The 22,275-nt window shown below is 38.8% G+C and overlaps 2 protein-coding genes across 4 annotated transcripts; both read left to right on the top strand.

Annotated features, from left to right (window-relative positions):
• The first annotated feature begins 2,718 nt into the window (after positions 1–2,718).
• apoda.2 (apolipoprotein Da, duplicate 2) lies at positions 2,719–8,561 on the top strand. 2 transcript variants are annotated; one of them, XM_061240508.1, is made up of 5 exons: positions 2,719–2,747; positions 6,779–6,911; positions 7,227–7,348; positions 7,448–7,536; positions 7,977–8,561. In XM_061240508.1, exons 2-5 carry the CDS (start codon positions 6,792–6,794, stop codon positions 8,237–8,239), a joined length of 594 nt encoding a protein of 197 aa, XP_061096492.1. In that variant the 5' UTR covers positions 2,719–2,747; positions 6,779–6,791; the 3' UTR covers positions 8,240–8,561. The 2 variants fall into 2 exon arrangements, with proteins under 2 accessions (XP_061096492.1, XP_061096490.1); XM_061240506.1 differs by lacking the exon at positions 2,719–2,747 and adding an exon at positions 3,991–4,125 and having other exon boundaries at positions 7,977–8,557.
• Positions 8,562–14,432: 5,871 nt separating this feature from the next.
• On the top strand, positions 14,433–22,275 carry LOC133127478 (apolipoprotein D-like). 2 transcript variants are annotated; one of them, XM_061240406.1, is made up of 4 exons: positions 14,433–14,546; positions 17,219–17,340; positions 20,805–20,890; positions 21,288–22,275. In XM_061240406.1, exons 1-4 carry the CDS (start codon positions 14,433–14,435, stop codon positions 21,515–21,517), a joined length of 552 nt encoding a protein of 183 aa, XP_061096390.1. In that variant the 3' UTR covers positions 21,518–22,275. The 2 variants fall into 2 exon arrangements, 1 of the variants encoding a protein (XP_061096390.1); XR_009708629.1 differs by lacking the exons at positions 14,433–14,546; positions 17,219–17,340 and adding an exon at positions 19,868–20,138 and having other exon boundaries at positions 21,288–21,340.

Raw genomic sequence — 22,275 nt, 5'->3', positions numbered from 1 at the left:
CAGAAGTTAACATCCGTTCAAAGTTATTCTCCTGAGGAATGTGGTTTATGGTTAAGGTTACTTGTTGGTTATCCAAGACACTAAAACTCTAGATTCATGCGAATTGGACCAATAATAGTCGACAAATAGGGTGAAATAAGTAAAAGTAGGACACCTTTTGGTAGATTGTCCATAGCATGTCATAAAACTATTCACACACGCGAGTGATGTTTTGATAAATAGATTTGATTAATTCTCTAGTATCTCTCTCTCTTTTCGTGTTTTTGTTGCAAAGTTTGTTGACATTCATTTTCAGTACACCTATGCATTATATTTCTATACATTAAACAATAATTGAACCATTAATTTAATATGTATGTAAAGTAATTATTACATTTTGGGTTACTAGCAATAAAAATGATTGATTGGAATAATATTGGTTTACGATTGCAATAAAGTTAATAAAATTGCACCGTTATTTACAGTCGTAGGCTGTCCAGTTCCATACTTAACATGATTTTACCAGCTCACGCTATGTTTTGAAACGGCTCGTAGCTGGTCATTTCAAGCTGGTCATCGCTGGATTCTACACCAGGGTAGTTATTAAGTAATGGACAAGACCAAAATGGAGTCTTTTGTGTATGTTATTTGAGGCTTTCACATGGCCTAGATGTATTTGTTTTCAGAAGGCTACTTAATTGAGTAGAATTATAGATTTGGTAGCCTTATTTATGCTCAAATAAAAATATCCCTGGCATGTAGTAAAACTAACAAACAAATATTCATTCATTCATTCATTCATTCATTCATTCATTCATTATCCTAACCCGCTTATCCTGAACAGGGTTGCAGGGGGCTGGAGCCTATCCCAGCATACATTGGGAAAAAGGCAGGAATACACCCTGGACAGGTCACCAGTCCATCGCAGGGCATATATATATATATATATATATATATATCTATCTATCTATCTCTGGTAGGAACTATAGTTACTGGGTGTTCCTGACCGAACCTTATCAGGTGCATGTTCCAGGTTGCTAATGATACGTGTATTATATAGTCATTTCAAAGCATGAATGGCCGCACTTTGTATGGAGTGAGCTTTCTTCCTGGATTGGGGTTGGAAATCAATCGTACAGTTTTTTAATGATTATGTCAATGAACATATTTTTAGCTCCTAAAATGGTGAAGTAGTTGAAATGAAATAAGCCTGTTTATTGTAACCTTAGGTGGTTGGTAGCCTAGCCGGCTACTTTAGGCTGACTGTACTGTAGTGTGGGTGACAGATAGATGTCACCCGATAGCAAGGTATGGCACAGTCTTATTCCCACCTTACTTATTTTGAAACGTACCGATAATCCATGTGTTGAATGAGATGCATTACCTCCGATTGTCGTGAGAGTTAGCAGTCCGGGGATCTGGATAGGAGTGTGATTGGTGGTCACACAAGTGTTATTTATATAGCAAACTGTGCTGGATGTGTTTCTCAAGAGTATAGTGCTTTAGGAAAACATGGGTGTGTGTTTAAAGAGGCAAGTGTGACAGCAACGCGGATAATGGTTCTGATACGAACGGGCAGGCAGCTCCTTTTAATTGTTCACGCATGTACACACATCGGTTTCTGTTTTTAATTAATGTTAAGATTAACCAGACACATAGTTAATAGAGATTTACCTGCATAACAGAGTGCAAAATTGTAGTAGTTCTGCTCCAGGTGAAAGTCTTGGTTTCAATGTACTATAATATGTATATGGATAGAACTGGCCTCATTCCTTCCTAAGGTTTTAATCGGCTAGCCGGCTAGTTATGTCAATCAGGCTATTGAGGTAGCAACTCACTGTCCTCCTCCTTTATAGAACATGGAAGATAAAATGGCTTATTATACCAATTAAAGCACTGCATCGATAGTGCTGCATCGATACACCTTTTGGCCTATGGAAGGCTACGGGAGGCTGAAGCTATCTCCAAAGGGGCCCTCCTCCTTTATAGAACATGGAAGATAAAATGGCTTATTATACCAATTAAAGCACTGCATCGATAGTGCTGCATCGATACACCTTTTGGCCTATGGAAGGCTACGGGAGGCTGAAGCTATCTCCAAAGGGGCCCCACTGGGTGACACGTGGTGTGGCTACCTGGCGGTCACCTTACATGTTCCCCAGATGCTCGAAGGTCAGCATTACTGCTCCACATGCTGTGGGGGCTGCAATTCTGCCAGCCTTATCTCTTAACTTCTGAAGGTGCGTGCTGCTTCCTCGTGACCTTGCTGGTATGAGTCATCCAGTAGTTCAGACTGCTTCTAGCAGTCTGGAAGAATGAAATAGAAAACAAGTTACAGATGTGTAATATATGAATATGACTACAGAATATGGTTCTATGAATTCTGGATGACCACCTGATCTATGTCAGTCGGAATGTTGGGCAAGAAGATTATATAGGAGCAGAAGGTGGGGCTTATTTGCTCAATCAGTAAGGAAAGCAGATCCACTTAAAAACGCAAGTTACGGATGTATATAACATGCCGAACAGGCACCACAAAAGCCTAGGGGCCTCATTTATAAACGTTGCGTAGGCACAAAAGAATGCGTACGCCACTTTCTAACCAAACTTTGGCATTTATAAAAAACGAACTTGACGGGAAAATGTGCAGTCCTCCACGGAAACTCTGACCCTTGCGTACGCACATTAACTGGAGAAATGAGAAACTGTGCCTTTAATGCTCGTGACGTAAGACCAGGAAAACGGGAAGTGAAACAGGATGTAAAAAGGTATAAAGATTTGCCGGGAGTTGTGGCTGGGTGTGGCTGCTGTAAGGACGTGCTTTGTTCCTGTTATACTTATTTAAAGTGTTGTGTTGTTGAATCTCGCTATACGGGTTCTCTCCCTTCCTAAGTGCAACACAACATTTGGCGACGAGAGAAGTCGAAAATGATATACAACAGATACCACTGTGTAAAATAAATCGAAATTGATTGTTGTTGATTGTACTCTTAAATGGTTCTGATTTTCTGCATGTTTACACTAGGACTCGGAACTATACTGTCCTCTCAGGTCCTCTTTGCACTTGTTCTTGTGTTTAATTTGCACTTTGTTGTACGTCGCTCTGGATAAGAGCGTCTGCTAAATGCCATGCAATGTAATGTAATGTAATGAAATATTACCTCTCACGTATCATATACGAAGAGTTAATTTGCAAAAACGGATAAAAGCCTCTCTTACAACGAATAATGCTCCCTGGAGTCCCCAAAAAATATGATTTAGGATGATAAATATAAATGGAGATGTTGTTGTAAAATAATCCCTCAAATATGTAGACGAATTGTTAAACAATACTTCATGTTATTAAATGTATTCTCATAAATAACATGGTGAACAGTCGGACAAACTGCGCTGCACTGATGCCGTTTACAATGCGTCAGTCGGGCAGATACGACCATAGTTTCATATATTGTTATCATATTCATATATTATGTTTTATTATGTGTTTATTGTTATACATTTTTGTTCGTTTTATCTCTTAATTTTGTAACTGTGTTTTCAATGGTGCTAGACAAATAACGTGTATTATTATTATTATTATTATTATTATTATTATTATTATTATCATCGTCATCATCACATTTGTTGTGCAGAACTGTTCGTCATTTGAAATCAATCAGGATAATTCCCACACCTGTAGCTTTTCAGAGGCAATCAAATGGCTGAAATCCCTTTTCTTGGCCTTCTTTTCAGCGTTTGCCATTGTCGTCTTCGTGAAATGCATATTCATTAGGGGTGTTTCACTGCCTATTTATAGGTAACTGTGGGCGGGACATGAAGCTGGCAAAGTTGCGCCACATTTAGAGTTGATTGTGATTTATAAAGGAAAACTGGCGTGGGACGTGCGTATGCACTGTTTTATAAATCAGAATATTTTTTTGCGTACGAACGTCCTTGGTTTCATGCTTACGCAACCTTTTGACGTGAATCCTAAGCACAGTTTTATAAATGAGGCCCCAGGTCACCCCATGTCACATGTGACTTTGTTGGTTTACGAGGGGGGAGAACCGCCAGGGTCATAACGAGTGCTGACCAGAATAGAAGGAAATATCAGCTTGCGAGAGAGTGCGAGGAATGTTTGAAGATAGGAAGAAGCAGTACGTAAATGTAAGTGATTTTAATTAAATGGTCCACTGCAGAATATAATTTTCTACCTCAATTATTTGCGGTGGGTTTCCCGAAGCCTTCTTAACGCTACGTCATTCGTAAATTGTACCTTAAGTATGGAAAGGGGCGTATTTTCCCAGACGGTTTTGGCCCCAACGGCTTTCCATACTGCCTTAACGTTTCAGCGTGTTTCCCGAAACGTTCTTAGCTAAGTATACCTTCTGTATGTCGTACTTTCGTAAGGTTGGTCTGGACCACTCTTAGCTATACCTTAGTGATGTTGTCAGCTCACTCCGCTAGTGGCCACCACTGTTACGACCACAAGCCTCTGAAATCAGCTGTTGCTCTTAGTTACATCTCAATCTGTTAAGCAATAAGTACTCTAATAATTCTACAGTTGTAGTTGGCTAATAATATTACTAAAATACCACAGTAATGGCACTGTTTTAATGCAAATAATACAATTGTAAATTACGAAGGATGCATGTTGCACTTTATTGAACATTGCCGTTTAAATGATATTCATAAACTGACGATGTCCCACTCTCTCTGTGTGCTGGAGCGATGTTTAACCATATTTCTTTCTGGTTTTGTTGGACCTTTGTTAGTCCTAAAACTGGAAAATAATGTTTATTTATTCCGCACCACGTCTAACAATATCTCCATTTTGTTTCCTGTGAAGCTGTGGGACCGCTTATTTCTTAGTTTTTTATGGTAAAGGTCAGCTAATCAGAGAAAATAGTGAATTACACCAGTAATGTGATGGTGCTTCTGCCAAAAAAACTCTGATTGCAAAGTCATTTAAGACACTATGACAAAGAAGACATGCCAAAGAAGGCGTATTGCTAGATGGCGTAGCCACAAACCGTATCACTGACCCTATATATAATTTGGCGACAATTATATATACGGATGCATAATTTAGTTTATAAGTTTTTAATTCTGTTAATAAGTTCCCACCAGTCGTGGTGAATTCAATATTTTGAAGTATTCCTGCAGTGGTTTTTTTTTTTTGAAACATTTTTTAGGCCTTTTTCAGCTTTATTGGATAGTATATAGCATAGAGAGACAGGAAGAATGGGAGCGAGAGAGAGGGGAAGACATGCGACAAATGTCGGACGGTCGGATTCGAACCGCAGACGTCGCGGCTCGCAATGAGCATGCGGTCAGTGCTCTACAGGCTGCGCCACCGATACACCCCCTTCCTGCAGTGTTTTATTCATAAATAACACTACTTTCTCTCATAACGCAGTCAAACAGTCGCTGTATGGAGTGCATAATCGATCTTAGAGTGAGTCGATGGGCCTAGTAACGTCGCATGTAGAAGCTATCCCTTAAGCAGCAGCCTAAGTGATAGTTCGGGGAACACACATAGAAAAGTAAACAACTTTAGGAAGGTATACCTTAGTCTTCGTAAAGCGCTAAGAGACACCGTTATCAGGAAACGCTCCCTTGGTCATATACAGTCAGTGAGCATATTAGGTAGACCTGCACACCACATTGTTAATGCTGTTGTTCAGTCCAAATGTCAGAATGCCGGAGAAATATGATATAAATGATTGTTGGTGCAAGACAGGGTAGTTTGAGTATCTCAGGAACTGCTTAGATGCATACTGGTCTCTAGAGTTTGCAAAGAATGGTGCAAAAAACTAAAACAAATCCAGTGAGCAGCAGTTCTGCGGACAAAAACACCTTGTAAATGAGTGAAGTCGGAGGAGAATGGCCAGACTGGTCAAAGCTGACAGGAAGGTAACAGTAACTCAAATAACCACACAACAGTGGAAAGCGGAAGAGCATCTCTGAACAGACAATGTGCCAAACCTCTAAGTGAATAGGCTACAAAAGCAGAAGTTTAAAAAGTTTAAAAAAAAAAGTCTAATAAATACCTAATAAAGTGCTCAGTGAGTGTACATGTTTTCCTGATGTACAGGGAAAGAGTTCCCTCTTTTTTTTTGCATCCCTCATTAAACCCTGTTCCTGGAGATCTACTGTCCTGTAGGTTTTCATTTCTACCCTAATGTGGCACACCTGATTCTGTTGTACCACTGTTATACCAAATACCTATGGACAGCATGGTATCTGATGTGTGTATTCATTTAATATGTGCATTCTTCACAAGAACTGTGAGTCTCCATGCAGTAAAAAGGTATGAGTCAACTTCAAGGGGCTTAATGCAAATGAAAGTCAGCCTGTCCAGCAAATTAGTTTCATAACCATGTTTACATTCCATCTACAGTATACACCATCTATGTACACATGCCTTCAAAGGGTACCTATATCTGAACACGTGCAACAATCGCTCTTAAAAACCTTGTGTCAACAAGTTGGTAAAGGTGTTAGCCATGCTGGTATTCACATGGTTAAGTAATCGTCACTTCAAACACCTCTATATTAGTGCTAGCCACCAGCTTCACTTCACTTTTCACTCTGACAGTAAGTGGGTACTGAACTTAACTAATCTGAGACCACCCTTAAAAGGTAAGGAGAAGACTTACCGTATTTATATGTAGCAAATGTTTGCACTATAAATTCAATATTTGAGATGTCTTGCAGGAAATGTACTCTTGCACTTTGTGCACTTTGTATGTGCATTGACATTTGTTTATTTAGACATGGTGAGAATTTGACATTTTGTTTTTCCTTTCTCAAACAGACACTGTGAGGAAATGCAGACATTTCATGTGCTGTTCCTGACCCTGGGATACTTCCTGGTAGTCAATGCCCAGTCCTTCCACCTTGGGCGATGCCCCATACCCCCCGTTCAACAGAACTTTGATATTGCCAAGGTGATCATTCCCAGCTATTTCACAGCCTTGTTGCAGACAGATCCTCTGTCTATTCTCGGGACCATGACTATCCCACCCATATTGGACTGGGCTTTCTGAAGACCACCAAAGCTTTCAAGAATAGATTAACAACAAAAGCCAGTTTGGACATTTTTGGGAATATTAAGCACATTAAGTGGGTTCCTTTTTTCATGAGGAAAGATTTAATGATTCAGGTTTGTTTGGCTGTAAATGGTATTGCTGTACATGATGGTAGGTGATGTGACCAACCTCAGTGGACACTTGCATGGATGTGCCTGTTTTCTCACGCTGCAGTACATGGGCAGGTGGTACGAGATCCAGAAACTCCCAGCGGTCTTTGAGTTTGGAACTTGTAACCAGGCTACCTACACCTTGTTACCTGAAGGCGTTGTCAAGGTTGTGAATGCAGAGCTCCTGTGAGTTCCAATAGGTCACGCTGCTAACAATTGTGAGAGTTCTGCAGCTGTTATTTGTTTAAAAACCTGGTCTTATCTATTGTTCATGCTGTCCCCCAGGTCAAATGGCATGGAGAATAGCATTGAGGGCACAGCAACGGTGAAGAATTCCTCACAGCCTGCCATTTTGGAAGTCAGTTTCTTTGAAGGTGAATCCTTAGTTAATAATAGAGAATGATATCATCAACTAACTATACCTATAACTAACTATAGTTATAGTTGACATTATAGTAAGACAACTTTTTCTTTTCCACACAGGGTGAAAATCCCTTTAAAATACCACAATCCATTCATGAGGAATTGCACATGTGCCAAATAAAAATACACGAGAGCGATATTTTTTTAAGCTCAGAAAGACGTTCCTTTGTTGATACAAAAGTATATATATATATATATATATATATATATATATATATTTATATATATATATATATATATATATATATATATATGAAGGTAAAACATATAAGTGGCTCACAAGGAATTACCATTAGTACATACAGTGAGACTGTACTTTCATGTCAATTAGGACAGGTTTCCACTGCAGTAGGGTGCATGATTGTGTGTTGTGTGTCCCCTTCTTGCTTAGGTGCATCCAGCGCCCCCTATTGGGTGCTGTCCACAGATTATGAAAGCTACACCCTGATCTACGCCTGCACCAACTACCTTGGCTTTTTCTATGTGGACTTTGCCTGGATCATGAGCAGGTCCCGCACCCTGCAGGAGGAGACTATCACAGAGTTGCACAACTTGCTCACCTCGAATGGCATCGACATCAAGAGGATGACGGTCACTGACCAGACCGGCTGCACAGCCATGACACAGGAAGGGGTCTCTGTCACTGCAGAGTGAAGTGGGTTATTCTGTGCACTCCCCCCATCCCCGACATTACTGTGAATACCTGGTGTTAGTCACCAGAGCCTGGGCTCAGTTTAAACATTTTCTTCCCCATTCTGACATTTGGTCTGAAGAACAGCTGAACCTCTTGACCATGTCTGCATGCTTGTATGCATTTAAGTTAAGGCTTGGGGTTGATTTGGATCATTTTGAAGCATCGGACAATGTTATGCATATTTTTATGGAGGAAATTGCTAATGAAAGCTTACATTGTTGACAGGAGTACTTAGTGTTTGGTAATTTGTTTAAAGACAACATTTTCCTTTGCCATGTAGAGTTCCTACTGAAGAACCTACAGCTTGGATTGTTTGAATAATAGCTATTCTAAGTCTGTCAGAAGTGGTTTGCATGTTTGTTTCTGTCAATAAAATTTGAAATCATATCGACTCTGTTAGTCTTTAATTAACACAGTTACAGTATGATGAACATAAAATACAATTACAGCAACAAATACAATTTGTCAATGATGAATTGATTGTGATTTATTGAGCTATAACAAATCAGCATCTCCACAATATGCACACTTTGACAATAAACTGTGTAACCTCTATGTAAACACATTCCTTTTGGCCAGACTGCCTCTTTTGATTCTGTCATACAGTGCCCTCGTGTGTCCATTGCAAAAAGGTGCATTGCAGCAGGTGTAGGCAGGGTAAATGCAGAGTCAATTTCATTAGCAACTTGAGACAATATGCTTTCCTTTTGGGTTAATGAAAATTCACCAGACATACTGTATATTCAACCCAAAAACTATGTTTAAAGTGAGAGATAATGTCATAATGGTTGGCAAAAGCCAAAAAAGACAGGCAATTCACAGAAGCACAGAGAACATTATCTTGACCTATGCACTGACAAGGGTTCCAACACACTATCACCTGCTATGGGTACTGTGACTATGGTGGTCTACTTCAAACAATGTACCACTGGGCAGGCTGCTGAGGATTCAATCAAATATTGTCTCTGAATCAACAACCAAATAGATTATTGTCATAGGAATGTAGGAGTTGATTAATTTCTATAAATCAATTAGGTAAGTATTTTGTTGCAATATGTACTTAAAATGTACCAATTATGTGTCTTATTACTTTCTAGTAATTAATGCTCTGTAAAAGATACTAAAAGAGGTAATCACTGCCAAATGACATAAGTACATAGTGTATATCTGAACTAATGGTAGCAGCCATGAAAATCGATGTTCAGACTAGATGTTAGCTGCATATCTGTAATGTTACATTAAGGCAATGTTGTTTTGTAAGCTTGGTGGTGACAACTAGTCTTCTGTTGTTGGTTTAATGTATATGCTTTACAGGACTTAATAATGAGAACTTGCCATCATAGCTAAATTGTCCTATTTAACGTTACATAGCTAGCTAGCTAATGCAATTAGCTAGTAATGTTAACTTTACCACCAAGCCAATATAGACTAGCTAGCTAAGCATAGAAGCATAGAGCTAGCTAGCTATCCCACCAATACACACCAATAGACATTTGATGGCTAGAAACTAACCAGATAGGCTGTTTTTTGTGGTACAAAGTATGTTACCCATTCAGGGTCAGACATAATGTTCCTTAGTTATTTTGGGATATCAGATCCTAGAGCAGCAGGGCAACTTAAGCCTGAAGTACAGATAGATAGCTAGTTAGCTAGATAAGTAACCCATTAGTTGTGGTAACACAGATATATTTAAGTTGACTAGCTTAATTATTGCTTTGTACAGTTGTATCGCCTGCTACTAGTAAGTAACAAGCAAGCTAGCTATCAATAGCTAATGTAACTGAGGTAACTGATCTTGAAAGCGGTCAGAAATAGCCTGTCATGACAACAGGTGCCACCAATTTAAACAATTCACAGAGTCTTGGCACATAACTTCGAGCCTGCATTACCCCCAAAGCAACGGTCTAGCTGAAAAGACTGTCCTGACTGCAAAGTCGATCCTTACCAAGGCCAAAGAGGACAAGAAGGACCCATACCTCTATTGGAGTACAGGAACACGCCAGTCGATGGTCTTAAATCCCCAGCCCAACTCCTGATGAGCCGCAGACTGTGCTCCATCCTACCCAGCAACAGCACTGCAGCCACGACCTCAGGTAACCCCTCACAATGCAGTATGAGCAAGGAGAGAGAGATGCCAGCAGGGCCAGCAACGGCATTACAATAGGTCTGCTAGGCCCCTGTCAACACTGCACGCTGGAATGCCCATCCGCTTCCAGCAGGAAGATGGTAGGTGGAAACCTGCAACACCCAGCCAGCAGAGACTCCATGAAGCTACCACATCAAAACTGCCGATGGACAGACATTCAGGCGAAACCAACGGCACCTTCTCGACACCCGAGACAACAAGCAAACACTCAATACACAGCAGCCAGAGAGCAGCGAGGATGAACACGACATTGAACAAGGGAAACCAGGTGAACAGGAACACCCCCATGGTTCTGGGTGCGAACCAAATCACTCTGAGCCTCGTTCCCGCACAAGGTATGGTCATATCATCAAGCCAAGGCAAGTTCTTGACTTATAACTGATTGTAAAAGGTGTAGGGGGATTGCTAATGAAAATGTATTTTTAAAAAAACAAAAAACAAAACAGTTACGCAAATGCTAATATTTTCACTCTTCTTTTTAATAAAACCTACAAAACGGATTTTATGAGATTTTCAGGATTCATTTGAATAGCGCGTTTGCCTGATGTATATTGGGCCCAGAACGGCAAAACAGAAAGGCTGGCAATTAAAGAGGTAATCACTGCCAAAAAACGGCTTTGTTTTGCAAGTGTGGTTAGGACATTATCTAACAGGCAGGACCATAATGTTTAGACATTCTGTCTTTGTGTTTTGAATTCATTTAAAGGGAATTCTAAGTAAAGACATAACAGGGACGTACAAGCCTGTCCAAAACATTTTAATCTTAAACCCCATTAAAATGCTCACCCTTTGTCTGAGGAAATCATTCTACTAAAATAGTTAAATGCTGACACACTTACAGCCACTGCTAGCTGCATACTATAATACATAGGAAGCATGTCTAAAATGGGTTATCATGCACTATTGATCATACACATTGATAAGAACATAAATATGCACCTTTCATAGCCTCAATGTGTAAACCCCTGAGCCCCAATTGAGTTTCTGGTGAATATTCCTCGGCCTGAATTTTATTCTGTCATAAATGGATGGTGTATGCAAATGTGAAAATATTAATCCGGACCATAACCAAGGATGGCTACCATCCAACCAGGAACTGCAGGTATTTTGACTTGCATGTTTTAAAATTAAATGAATTGACCATTGAAATGTTACAACTTAATTTTAATTAACTAAATAATTGTGAACAAGGCTAGGTTTTAACACTATTTGACAGGGGTCGTCATGACATGGAAATGACAGCATCATTACCGTGGCATAATACCTATCATGAAGTGTCATGTCCATTCATAAACTATGACATATCATGTTTATGAGACAATCTTCGGTTTGTGTTTTATGACACAAGTGACATTTCAACCTGCATAGAAGGCCCACAATGGCAGGGGTGTCATACCACTGATTCACCATGACATTTGAAATTGACTGTGTCTTAACAATGGTACATTCTTAGAAAAAGGGTTCTGAAGGGTTATTTGGCTTGATTCCATAGGGGAACCCTTTTTGGTTCTTTATGGAACCCTCTGTCATAGGGGTGAAAACTCCCAGACAAAGAACCATTTTGCCAAACAAAGAACCGTTTAACTAGATATGGTTCTTCTATGGAATCACATGGTTCCAATTGGAACCATTTATTTAGAGTGTATGTCATAGTTCAAGAATGGACATGACACCACATGACAGGTATTATGTCATGGTCATGGCACTGTTGTTTCCACGTCATGAGGACCACTGTCAAATGAAGTATTTCCAGCTAGGCCATATTTGGCAAGATGCATTATGTAAATGAAAGAAAAATAGCTTTCTTTAATTGTTTTAACACAGAAATGAAAAGGGAAAAAAAATGGCACCACAAAATGGTAACAGGGCCGATAATAACATTAATTCTGGAATGTCTCATGACTTTAATTCAGCAAATCACCTGCTTCATGTTAAAAATGCTTGCTGAAGCAACAGAACCCACCATTCATATTGTGCACTGACTTCCTGTAAGTAAATGCTGACCATAAGCAAGCAGGAGTGAAAACATAGGCTTTCACTTGAGCGACAGAGTAATCTGAAATCGACAAGGTAAGAACAAATTTTGCAACATGGACCTGAATGCTGCCAAACATTGGCATATGTAATCTGTATGTCATAGACTTTTTGAATATTTTCAATTTCAAGGGTATTAAATCGTGACTCACTGTCTACATATGCTTTCCAGTTTGCATGCAAATACAACACTGTCATGTCATACAGCAGGAGTTTTTGCCATTGGAAAAATATTTTTTAGAATAGAGGAATATAAATATTTAGAGAATGAGACAATTGTTGATTTCTTAGCTGTCCACCAGCAAGTTTGATTTGAATATGAGGTTAAAGTGCAGTCTTTTGGCTTTAGCTTTTAATTATTTGGACTACTATGTCCACATTTAACTGAATGAAACCATATTGACATGGAAATAAGTTTTTAACCCTTGTGTTGTCTCATGGGCCACTATGTTTAACAGCCGAGAAACCCCCCTAAATGATATTTTTTCAACTTGAAATTTTATGATAAAGTTTGTGATGAGTGACAGGTTGTTTCTTCATGCAAAATAGATTTGATTAAGCTGCTTTATTTTAGGGGTTTAGTGAAGGCAGGTCATTTCTGACCCTTGAGACAAAGGGAGTATACAGAATGTTAAGGCTACACAAGGGTTAATTCAAAACATAAATGACTGAATGGCTATGAGCAGTCATTTATCAAATGATTCTTATACTGTGGGTGGATTTACTGTGTCCACATTTTTATGAATCATGCACGACGACACTTCCACTTAACCGAACACACCACCCAACAGACCCTTGTTTTTTTTTATATATATAATCACATTTTTCATTAGCACCTTTAGGACCCAGTCCTGTTTTCCTGCTAAGATTGAATGAGATACAGTAGTGTGCAGTGATGATTATACACTTAACACAATGATGATAAATCAGAAATCAAGTACTATTCAAGTATTTATTTCATGTAATATTGGTTCATGGAGATGAAAATAAGTAAACAGATAATCAATATCTAGTGTGGCCTCCCTTTGCTTTGCATTTAATTGTTCACATTTTTTTTTTCTTCACTCGTTAAACCATTCCATATGGTTTGAAGTTCATTCCAAAGAGATTATTTTGATGTTACAGGTTTATTTATCAGGGTATCCAGCAAATCCCAGATTTCAATCAGATTTAGGTCTGGACTTTGAGCAGGCCAAGTCATAACTTTTATGTCACCAGATGATTCTTTTCATCAAGTGACCAACCTGCATCATGTAAGGCTACAATGCGGCTACGAACAATCTCAGAGAGCTCCTTCAGTCGTGCCATCGTGTTTAACACTGTGACACTGCTAAAATTTTGTGTTACCTTAAATACTGGAACAACTGACCATCAGAAGTAATTTTGCAGAATAATGTTGCTTCAAAGTAGTTTAAAGAAATTGTTTAGCATCAACAATCATGGAATGTTTAAATTGTTTAAAAAAAAAAAAAAGTATGATGTTTTCAGTGTTTCTGTTTATTAGCCAAACATTTACCCTAATGTAATTGTGGGAACGTTTTTTTTGTTCTCATTGCCTACAATAGTATTGTTCAATACATTTTCACCCAAAATGTTTAAAGAAGTAAGCCCTGCTTTTGTGGTTAGAACACAGGAGTACATAAAGACGAGAACAAGCTGTTCAGTCATTGATGTTAAACTTTTGCCTACCTTACTGTTGTTCTTAATTAGTTATCATCATTAACCAGGGTGTTAGCACTATATAACACACATTTATGCATATATCTATTATCCATTATAGAAATAGATCTGTTCATGATGCGGTTCAGACTGAATCCCTTTCACAGGTGGTTGAACAGTCACACTACCACAGCTGGGAGTGGAATGCTAGTATACCTGTCTGTGGGTGAAGCTTTTGATTTCTCATGGCTGAGGTTCTGCTCCTGTGGCTTAACAGTTGTTGGTAACCCTTTCAGGAGGAACACAAGCAGAAAATGGCCTTTTCTACCCTCTCTTTGATCCTGCTCCTGCCACTTGTCAGTGGCCAAGTGTTCCACTGGGGTCCCTGCCCGGAGCCGTCTGTCCAATTAGGTTTTGACATCCATAAGGTACTGTGTCTATCCACTGGCAGTTGCAAAATACCAGCCTTTGTAAGTGTATTTCAGATAGAAAGCCACAAAACGGAATGTCCCCCCCTTGAGAAAATAGTGGGAAATAGGAAAAGTTAATATCAACTTCTGTCTTAAGGATATGCTGTCAAATTAGCAAACAGTACTAGTGTAGTAGTAATGGAGCTGGAGGAAGAAATACGGTATCAAAACTTTACAATTAATTAAACTACAGTGACATGTTATAGGAGGACATATAAAAATCACTTCCTTGTGATACACAAGCACAAGGAAGTTTGTCATTTGTGCAGATGGACACACCAACTTCATACTTCTTTGCTCTTTAAACGAGCACATCATAATACAAACACATTCACTGTTTAAGACTGCTTCAGGAACCTTAGATTTAGAGGGAGCCGGTTGATTGCTACACCAAACTCTTTATGGCAGGTTGTGTTGAGGACAACATGGAAGCTCTAGTTTTCCTTTCTGTCTGCTCCATTATATAAAATCTTCTGGTTACACATTGGGGCAGACATTGTTTTTGAAGGACACAATGGCTGCTGAAAACTGTCTCCATGTTGTTGCCCTGGCCAATTCCCGGCTGTGAGGGAGTTATGTAACATAATAAACTTAGTTAATCTCAGTCTAAAGGAACTGTATTGTGTCATTCCATCACTTCCTAGAATATAAAAATGCGGTAACAAGCATGCAATATCCTTTTGTCAATGAACTGGACATCTGGTAATGGGTACAAAAAAATACATAAACAGTTAAACATACCACTTAGCAAAAAGAACCATAAAATAGCACCTCCATACCAACAAACTTTGGAAACAGCCCTTACTGAGTACAACAAAAAAACAAGCATATGTAGTTGGTTTGAAATTATGAGTACTATGGTCAGATGACATCAAAATTGAACTTTTTGGCCATACAGTACACACCATTGACATGTTTGGCAGAAAAAGAGGAATGCATACAAGGAGAAGCACCTCATACCTACTGTGAAATATGGAGCTGGGTAACTGATGTTTTGGAGATATGTTGCTGCCAGTGGTCCAGGGACAATTTGGCAGAAAATCTGTTTTCTCTGCTCGGAAGCTGAGACTTGGTGGATTTTACAGCAGGACAATGACTCCAAATAGGAATCAAAATCCACACAGAAATGGTGAAGTGAAAACAACATCTATGGTCAATGGCAATCTCAGTCTCCAGACTTACATCCCATCAGAAACCTTTGGTCTGAACTGAAGAGGGCAGTCCATAAGGGCAACTCAAGGAAATGAATAATTCTGAAAGGTTCTGTATGGAGAAATGGTCAAAAATCCTTCCAGGAGTGTTTGAAAAATGTAATGCATTCAATCATTAATAAAGCACACTACTTTACACATGTTGGAAAATAAAGTTTATGTCAAGAACTGTATTATTGTTTAGTTTACAGTATTGTTTGTGCATATTTATCAAGGTTGCCAATCATTCCGTGCCTGATAATAATACAATTATTGGCACCCCGATAAATCTTTTTTTTATTTTTTTTTCCAACTTACTTAATGTAGTGCGCTTTATTAATGATGCAATGAAATCAACCAAAGTTTAACATTTAAAAAATATATATATATATTTCCACAAAAAACAGGTTCAACAATAATTGGCACCCCTGGTTTAATACTTTGTGCAAACACCACTAGCTAAGATGATAGCCACAAGTCTTTTCCGGTAATTTTAGATACGGTCAGAGAACACATTTGGAGGGCATTTTGATCATTCTTCCAGACTTAAAAAAAAAAAAAAATTTGGGTGTCTGCCAAATGCCAATAATGTAATGCAATGTAACTCAGGTTCCTTGCAAAGGCAACCAGATTTTCTGCCAAGATTTCCTGGTTGTTGAATTCATTATGCCAATGATCTTAACATAGTGTCCCTGGACCACTGGAAGCAAACATCTCCAAAACATCAATGACCCACCGCCATATTTGACAGTAGTTATGAGCTGCTTCTCCTTGTATGCATTCAATTTTTTCCGCCAAACATGTTGATGGTGTGTATAGACAAACCATTCAATCTTGGTCTCATTTGACCAGTCATAATTCAAGTGAGGTTTGGCAAACTCAAGTTGCTTAGTTTTGTTTATTGTACTCAGTACGGGTTGTCTTCGTGCCACCCTTCCAAAGAATTTGCCGGTATGGAGGTGCCATTTTATGTTTTTTAAGACTTGGTGACACCAAGGCAAAACCAATCTTGCGATACTTGGGTTACATATGGCCTCCCTCACCATCTTCCTTATCTGTCCATGGGGATAATATGCACTTGCATCCTCTTCCTGGCATATGTTTTATGCCTTTTAATTATTGTCCTTATAGTGCTGAGTGGTAGGTTTAACTGTTTATGTATGTTTTTGTACCCATTACCCAACTTGTAATGGCCAATTACCAGCTGTGTCTTCTGAATTGACAGTTCCTTGGCTTTTCCCATGCTGATGGATGACAAAGGGATTTTGTTTGAACATAAAATATAGATCATTATCAATGTTTATTAAATGCAGACTTTTTCTAAATTTTTAATAAAAATGCCAATAAATCTGGAGCGCACTGTATATTACAGTATTATATATTATGAATTGTAATAATCTCTTACAAATGTACTTTAAACTTTTGTCGCTACTCCTGTAGTATCTCGGAAGGTGGTTTGAGATTGAGAAGATACCAGCGTCATTTGAGAGGGGAAAGTGCATTGAGGCAAACTACTCTCTAAGACCAGATGGGACTATCAAAGTATTGAACTCAGAGTTCCGGTGAGTTTAACATGTGTCGCACAATGATAATTCAACAAAATGTCAACATTATTGGTGCTATTAATTGTCTGTTTTCCATAGTGGGTGTTGATTCCCAAGGTAAATTTGATTTTAGGTACATTCTCGACCAGCGCTACTCAACTCCTGCGGGCTGCAATGTCTGCAGGTATTCACTTTCATCACCTGCGTTGACAAATTAACTGAGTTCCTGAACCAAGGAGGTAAAATAATTGGTGAAATGAACTGGTATACTGCTCAGTTGGAGCAAATACCTGCAGACACTGCGAACCGCAGGATGTGCAGTTGAGAAGCATTGATTTAAGTGTTGGGTATCTGCTCTAAAGCCATTCTGTTCTCCCGTTGTATTTTCACTTCAAAATAAGTCATTGGTTTTGAAACAAAAAGCTGGTCATGTATGCAATCAACTCCTTTCACTCATCAGTGCAGAGCAGTATGCAACAATGAAATCCAGAAGACCCTATGAGCAGGTTGCATCAATCTATTAATCCAGTATTAACCAAACTTTAAACCTAGAACAAAAATAATCAAGGTAAAGTTAAACCATCATTTTAATCTTGACTTAGTTTTCACAGTAAACCTAGATTTAATCCTGTTGCTTCACTACTTTAAACTCAGATTAAAATTTCGGTTAAGGGTTAAAGTTAAACTTGCAGCAGAGGTAGTTTAAATTTCCACAATGGCAGTGTACATCAGATGGACTGAAGAGTTCCTGGACTGAAAATAAGGGATCAAAGAATCTGTAATAAGATTAATTTAAAAAATTGGACCCACAATTAAACATGGCAGTGATGCACATGGCAAAGCTATAGCACCCTTGCTTTTCTTTTCTTTTTTCCCCACCACCATTATGAATAGGGATGTGAGTGCAATCAAGTTCACCTAGCCCTTCAGGGCAGGGGCGGTTCTAGGATTTTTTTTACTGGGGTGGCCAATGGGGGTCCAAGGGTTGTCTGGGGGTGGCCACCATATCTTCTGGCTTCACACGCACAAAACATTTTTGGGGTTATTTGTTTTTTCATTGTTTCACATGCAAAAAAACAACAAAAAAACACTGCATTACTAGTCTACGAAGACTAAACATAAATGAATAGGCTATAGGCTACTAATAAGCTAATGTACAGGATGACATTAACAATGACAAATAAATAGGCTATTGCCTCCTTTGTCATCAAGACCCTTCTCTGAGCTCACTTACAAAAGGTAAGGCTATTCAGTAGACAAATGCTCCAAGCAAACTATCAAACAAAAATGCATTATGCAAACCCTGGGTTTCATCTTCCTCTAAATTGACACACAGGGCACCATTTTGAGGCACTTACTTTAGTGTGCTGTGAGCTAAAACAGGCAGTGTGACAAAAATGATAAGGGCTAAGCATATGGAAAATGGAATGGAATGCTCTGAGTCTACACATAGATGTTTTCCATTCCATTTTCCATGCCACACTGCCTGTTTTAGCACAGAGCGCACTGAAGAGCCTTAAAATTGCACCATTACATCATATATTGTTATCATAAGACAATTAGATGTTTATGGGCCAAGAATAAAAACAAATTGTTTGACCATATTTAAGGCCATTACAGTCATGGACTGTATTCTGCAGAACAAACTACAAGGTAAAGAGCATGGTACACCAACATAATACCAATATTTACAGACTTGTTTCAATCTAAGAGGAATAACATGAAGTGACTGGAGAAGTAACACATGCATCAGAGCTGGTGAGAATGTGATTTTGGACAAAGCAAGAATGTGTATTATCATCATGATATACCTGAGATTATTACAATAAATAATGCTCTGACCTGTAACTAAGCCTGTTCAATAATTTCTGGTCATGGATCCCAAACAAATTAACTTAATATGATTACCACGATTAATTCAATTAATTGAAATGATGATAATACATATTGTTGCTTTGTCCAAAATCACCAGCTCTGATGCATGTTACTTAGTCACTTCTTGTTAGTCTTCTTCTGAATTAATAAAAAGACCACAAACTCAACAACGACATAAGAAAAATTAGGATATCTTTATTTAAATTAAATCTTTTAAAACAATAGACGGGTCAGACACAGGGGTGTCACAATGTGACATGAGAAGAATGTTTACATGTAACATTTTAAAGAGCTTTTGGAAACTATATGAAGTAATTATTGTCTTAAGTACTTGCATCAATCAACGTGTCACACAAAATGTCTAAATACTATAATAATTATGTACCAGCACCTACACAGTGGGTGCAATATTATGTAGCCTATATACACAATATTTCAAATCATGTTACAACGTTAACTTGGATTGAACTAGTTAAATTAGCGATTTAGCTAGTAGTACACAAGGGGGGCATATTATATTAAAGAAACACAACATTCAAGTACTTATATTTCCTCTTCTGTAAAAACCAGCTGGTGTATTAGCAGTTGGAGCAAATGTACTGGCTTTTCAAAGATCCAGTTGCCCCTGATACTCTTCCAACAATCCTCCTCACTGTGGATTTATGCAGTCCAAAATGGTCCCCATCCACCATCTGGAAACATTCAGTCGCATAAACCGCAAGGCTATCAAAAGCTGGAGCATACAAACGTCAACATACATGTAGCTAGCTAGCTAACTAGCTAACGTAAGCTGGACGAAGTGTTTAGCTAGCTTGCTAGCAAAGCTGCAACGTCATGTAATGTTTTTAGCAACACAGTGTAACTTAGCCTGTGTAATTTAAATAGTAACTGCAATTTGCTAGCCTTTGCTAGCTGGAGCTACTAGACCAAATTACTTGCTGGTATGGCTGGTTTTCCTTGTTGGATATCACTAGCTAGCTCGCACTAACGCTAACAAGTTAACCTCAAAACTAACTAACTACGGATTTTAATATATTTGTAAGACGAATTCTATGGCTGTTTTCTAAACATATCTTGGTCCGTAATAAAATGTAGCATAATGATAATGGTTAGTCTCAAATGTGCAAAGCGGATTGTTTACATTAATCCATCATGCTGGACAATTAAAATTAATCACAGGTTAAGATGTTAATAGCGGATTTGTTAAGCAACGCTTACAAATAAGTGGTGCAACTGAACTTGAATTAAAATAAAACCAAGATCAACAAATCCTCTGATTAGTTCTAAACTGTGCTTAATTTTATCCTTGGAACCCAGCCTGAGGCTCTCCAGGAGCAGGGTTGGGGAGGACTTCCTGCTCAAAACATTGGTGTGACTGGATGTTTTCTGTAGGTGTATTTAAAGTTATTTTACTTGAGATTGCAAATGTCCTAGTCACCAAGGTTTTAACCCACAAGCTTCTGATTTAGACTGAGGCATGGATTCCAAGGATGTGTGCAGCATCCCTTATGGGCATTCACTGATAAGAGGCTGTGTGAATGAAATTACTAATAGCCCTCCATGCAATTGTTCACATTTTCTTTGTGTCACTACTTATCCACCCTTAGAAGAGGAAAGGTGAGGTCAATCGAAGGAACAGCTGTTGTGCAAGACATCAGACAGCCGGCCAAGCTCGGGGTCAGCTTCTCTTACTGTAAGTACTGTAACAAAATGATAGCGATGGGCTGGAAAGTTTTCCCATAATGGTTTCCTGGTTATTTAGTATGATTGCATTGCTGATATTTTTGCACATTACCATGTCAATACAGCCAGAATCTGGAGAACTTCTGATTGTCAACATTGAGCTTTCAAACCGGCATTCTTAATTTCTGTTTCCTATCCTATGCACCACTCTCCCACAGTTTCACCATTTAAAATTGTCAAATGAGGAAAGGAGATAATGAAGTAAGGAACAGATAACAGACAGTCAAATGGAATTACTGACAGTAGGAATAAACTTAATATGACCTCTGTCTCTTTCTCTCTGTCTCTCTCTCTCCCCCACCCCTCTCTTATATATACCTCTATCTGTGTTTCTCTGTGTGGAGTAGTTACCCCCTACACCCCCTACTGGGTCCTGTACACTGACTATGTGAACCTGGCCGTGGTCTACTCTTGCACTGATGTTCTTAGGCTGTTCCACGTCGACTTTGCCTGGATCCTCGGGCGTGCACGTGCACTGTCTGTGGTGACCACCAACAGTGCCAAGATGGTGTTCAGCAACAACAACATTGATGTCAGCAAAATGATCTCCACGGATCAGCAAGGCTGTGACAAGTAGTACTAGACGACGGGAACAATGATCAGCATTTTTATTTTTGTAATTATTACAGTTAGTCAATTTGAATGAACTCAATACAATACTGTTCTTAAAACTTAAAGCTGTTTCTAATGCAATACTCACAAGGTCACTCTGAATATAATGGCTGCCTCAAAACATGTGGACAGGTGGTAGTATACTGTCACTGCATAGTCTTAATCTAGAAGCAGCTTGGTTGTTTGAAACATGCAAGGAACAAATAAACTGAGATGGAAAATCCAGGTTCCTAAAGTAAAAGTCCTCCTTAGTACTTTGTTCCAATAACCTGTATTTGCTGAATTAATTAGTGAAATCAGCTTCCATGAGTGTTCAGGAGTGGATGAAACACATGGCACTAGTTTTACTTTCTGGTCCCTGGACTTCCATCCTCTGCACATAAAGTAACAAATATAAGTGAAACAATAAAAAATGTAGGCCAGACTTTGCCTGGATCATGGGGCGTGCACGTGCACTGCCTGCAGCGACCATCAACAACATCGATGTCAGGAAATTGATCTCCATGGACCAGCAAGCCTGTGGCAATAGTACTAGACGAAGGGAACAATGAACAGCATTTTTGTCGGAATACACGTGTTTTGAATCAGGACTGTCCGCATAGTTGTCATACATTTGTTTTTATTTTTTCAACTGAGGGAATGTCTGACCTCACCCCCTTACTCAAAGTAATTTAATCAAGACTGAAAAACATGAAAATGTAGAAAATGTTGAGTCTCATTAAT

This window comes from Conger conger, chromosome 4, assembly GCF_963514075.1.
Source record: "Conger conger chromosome 4, fConCon1.1, whole genome shotgun sequence".
In the NCBI taxonomy this organism is placed as follows: Eukaryota; Metazoa; Chordata; class Actinopteri; order Anguilliformes; family Congridae; genus Conger; species Conger conger.
This window is presented reverse-complemented; position numbering and strand designations above follow the sequence as displayed.

Bases quoted from the DNA above. Each gene is read 5' to 3' on its own strand.
- LOC133127478 (XM_061240406.1), top strand. From the start codon at position 14,433: ATGGCCTTTTCTACCCTCTCTTTGATCCTGCTCCTGCCACTTGTCAGT. The intron at 14,547-17,218 runs GTACTGTGTCTA...CTACTCCTGTAG, and splicing joins TAGGTTTTGACATCCATAAG to TATCTCGGAAGGTGGTTTGA. The intron at 17,341-20,804 runs GTGAGTTTAACA...ATCCACCCTTAG, and splicing joins GTATTGAACTCAGAGTTCCG to AAGAGGAAAGGTGAGGTCAA.
- apoda.2 (XM_061240508.1), top strand. From the start codon at position 6,792: ATGCAGACATTTCATGTGCTGTTCCTGACCCTGGGATACTTCCTGGTA. The intron at 6,912-7,226 runs GTGATCATTCCC...CTCACGCTGCAG, and splicing joins AGAACTTTGATATTGCCAAG to TACATGGGCAGGTGGTACGA. The intron at 7,349-7,447 runs GTGAGTTCCAAT...GCTGTCCCCCAG, and splicing joins GTTGTGAATGCAGAGCTCCT to GTCAAATGGCATGGAGAATA.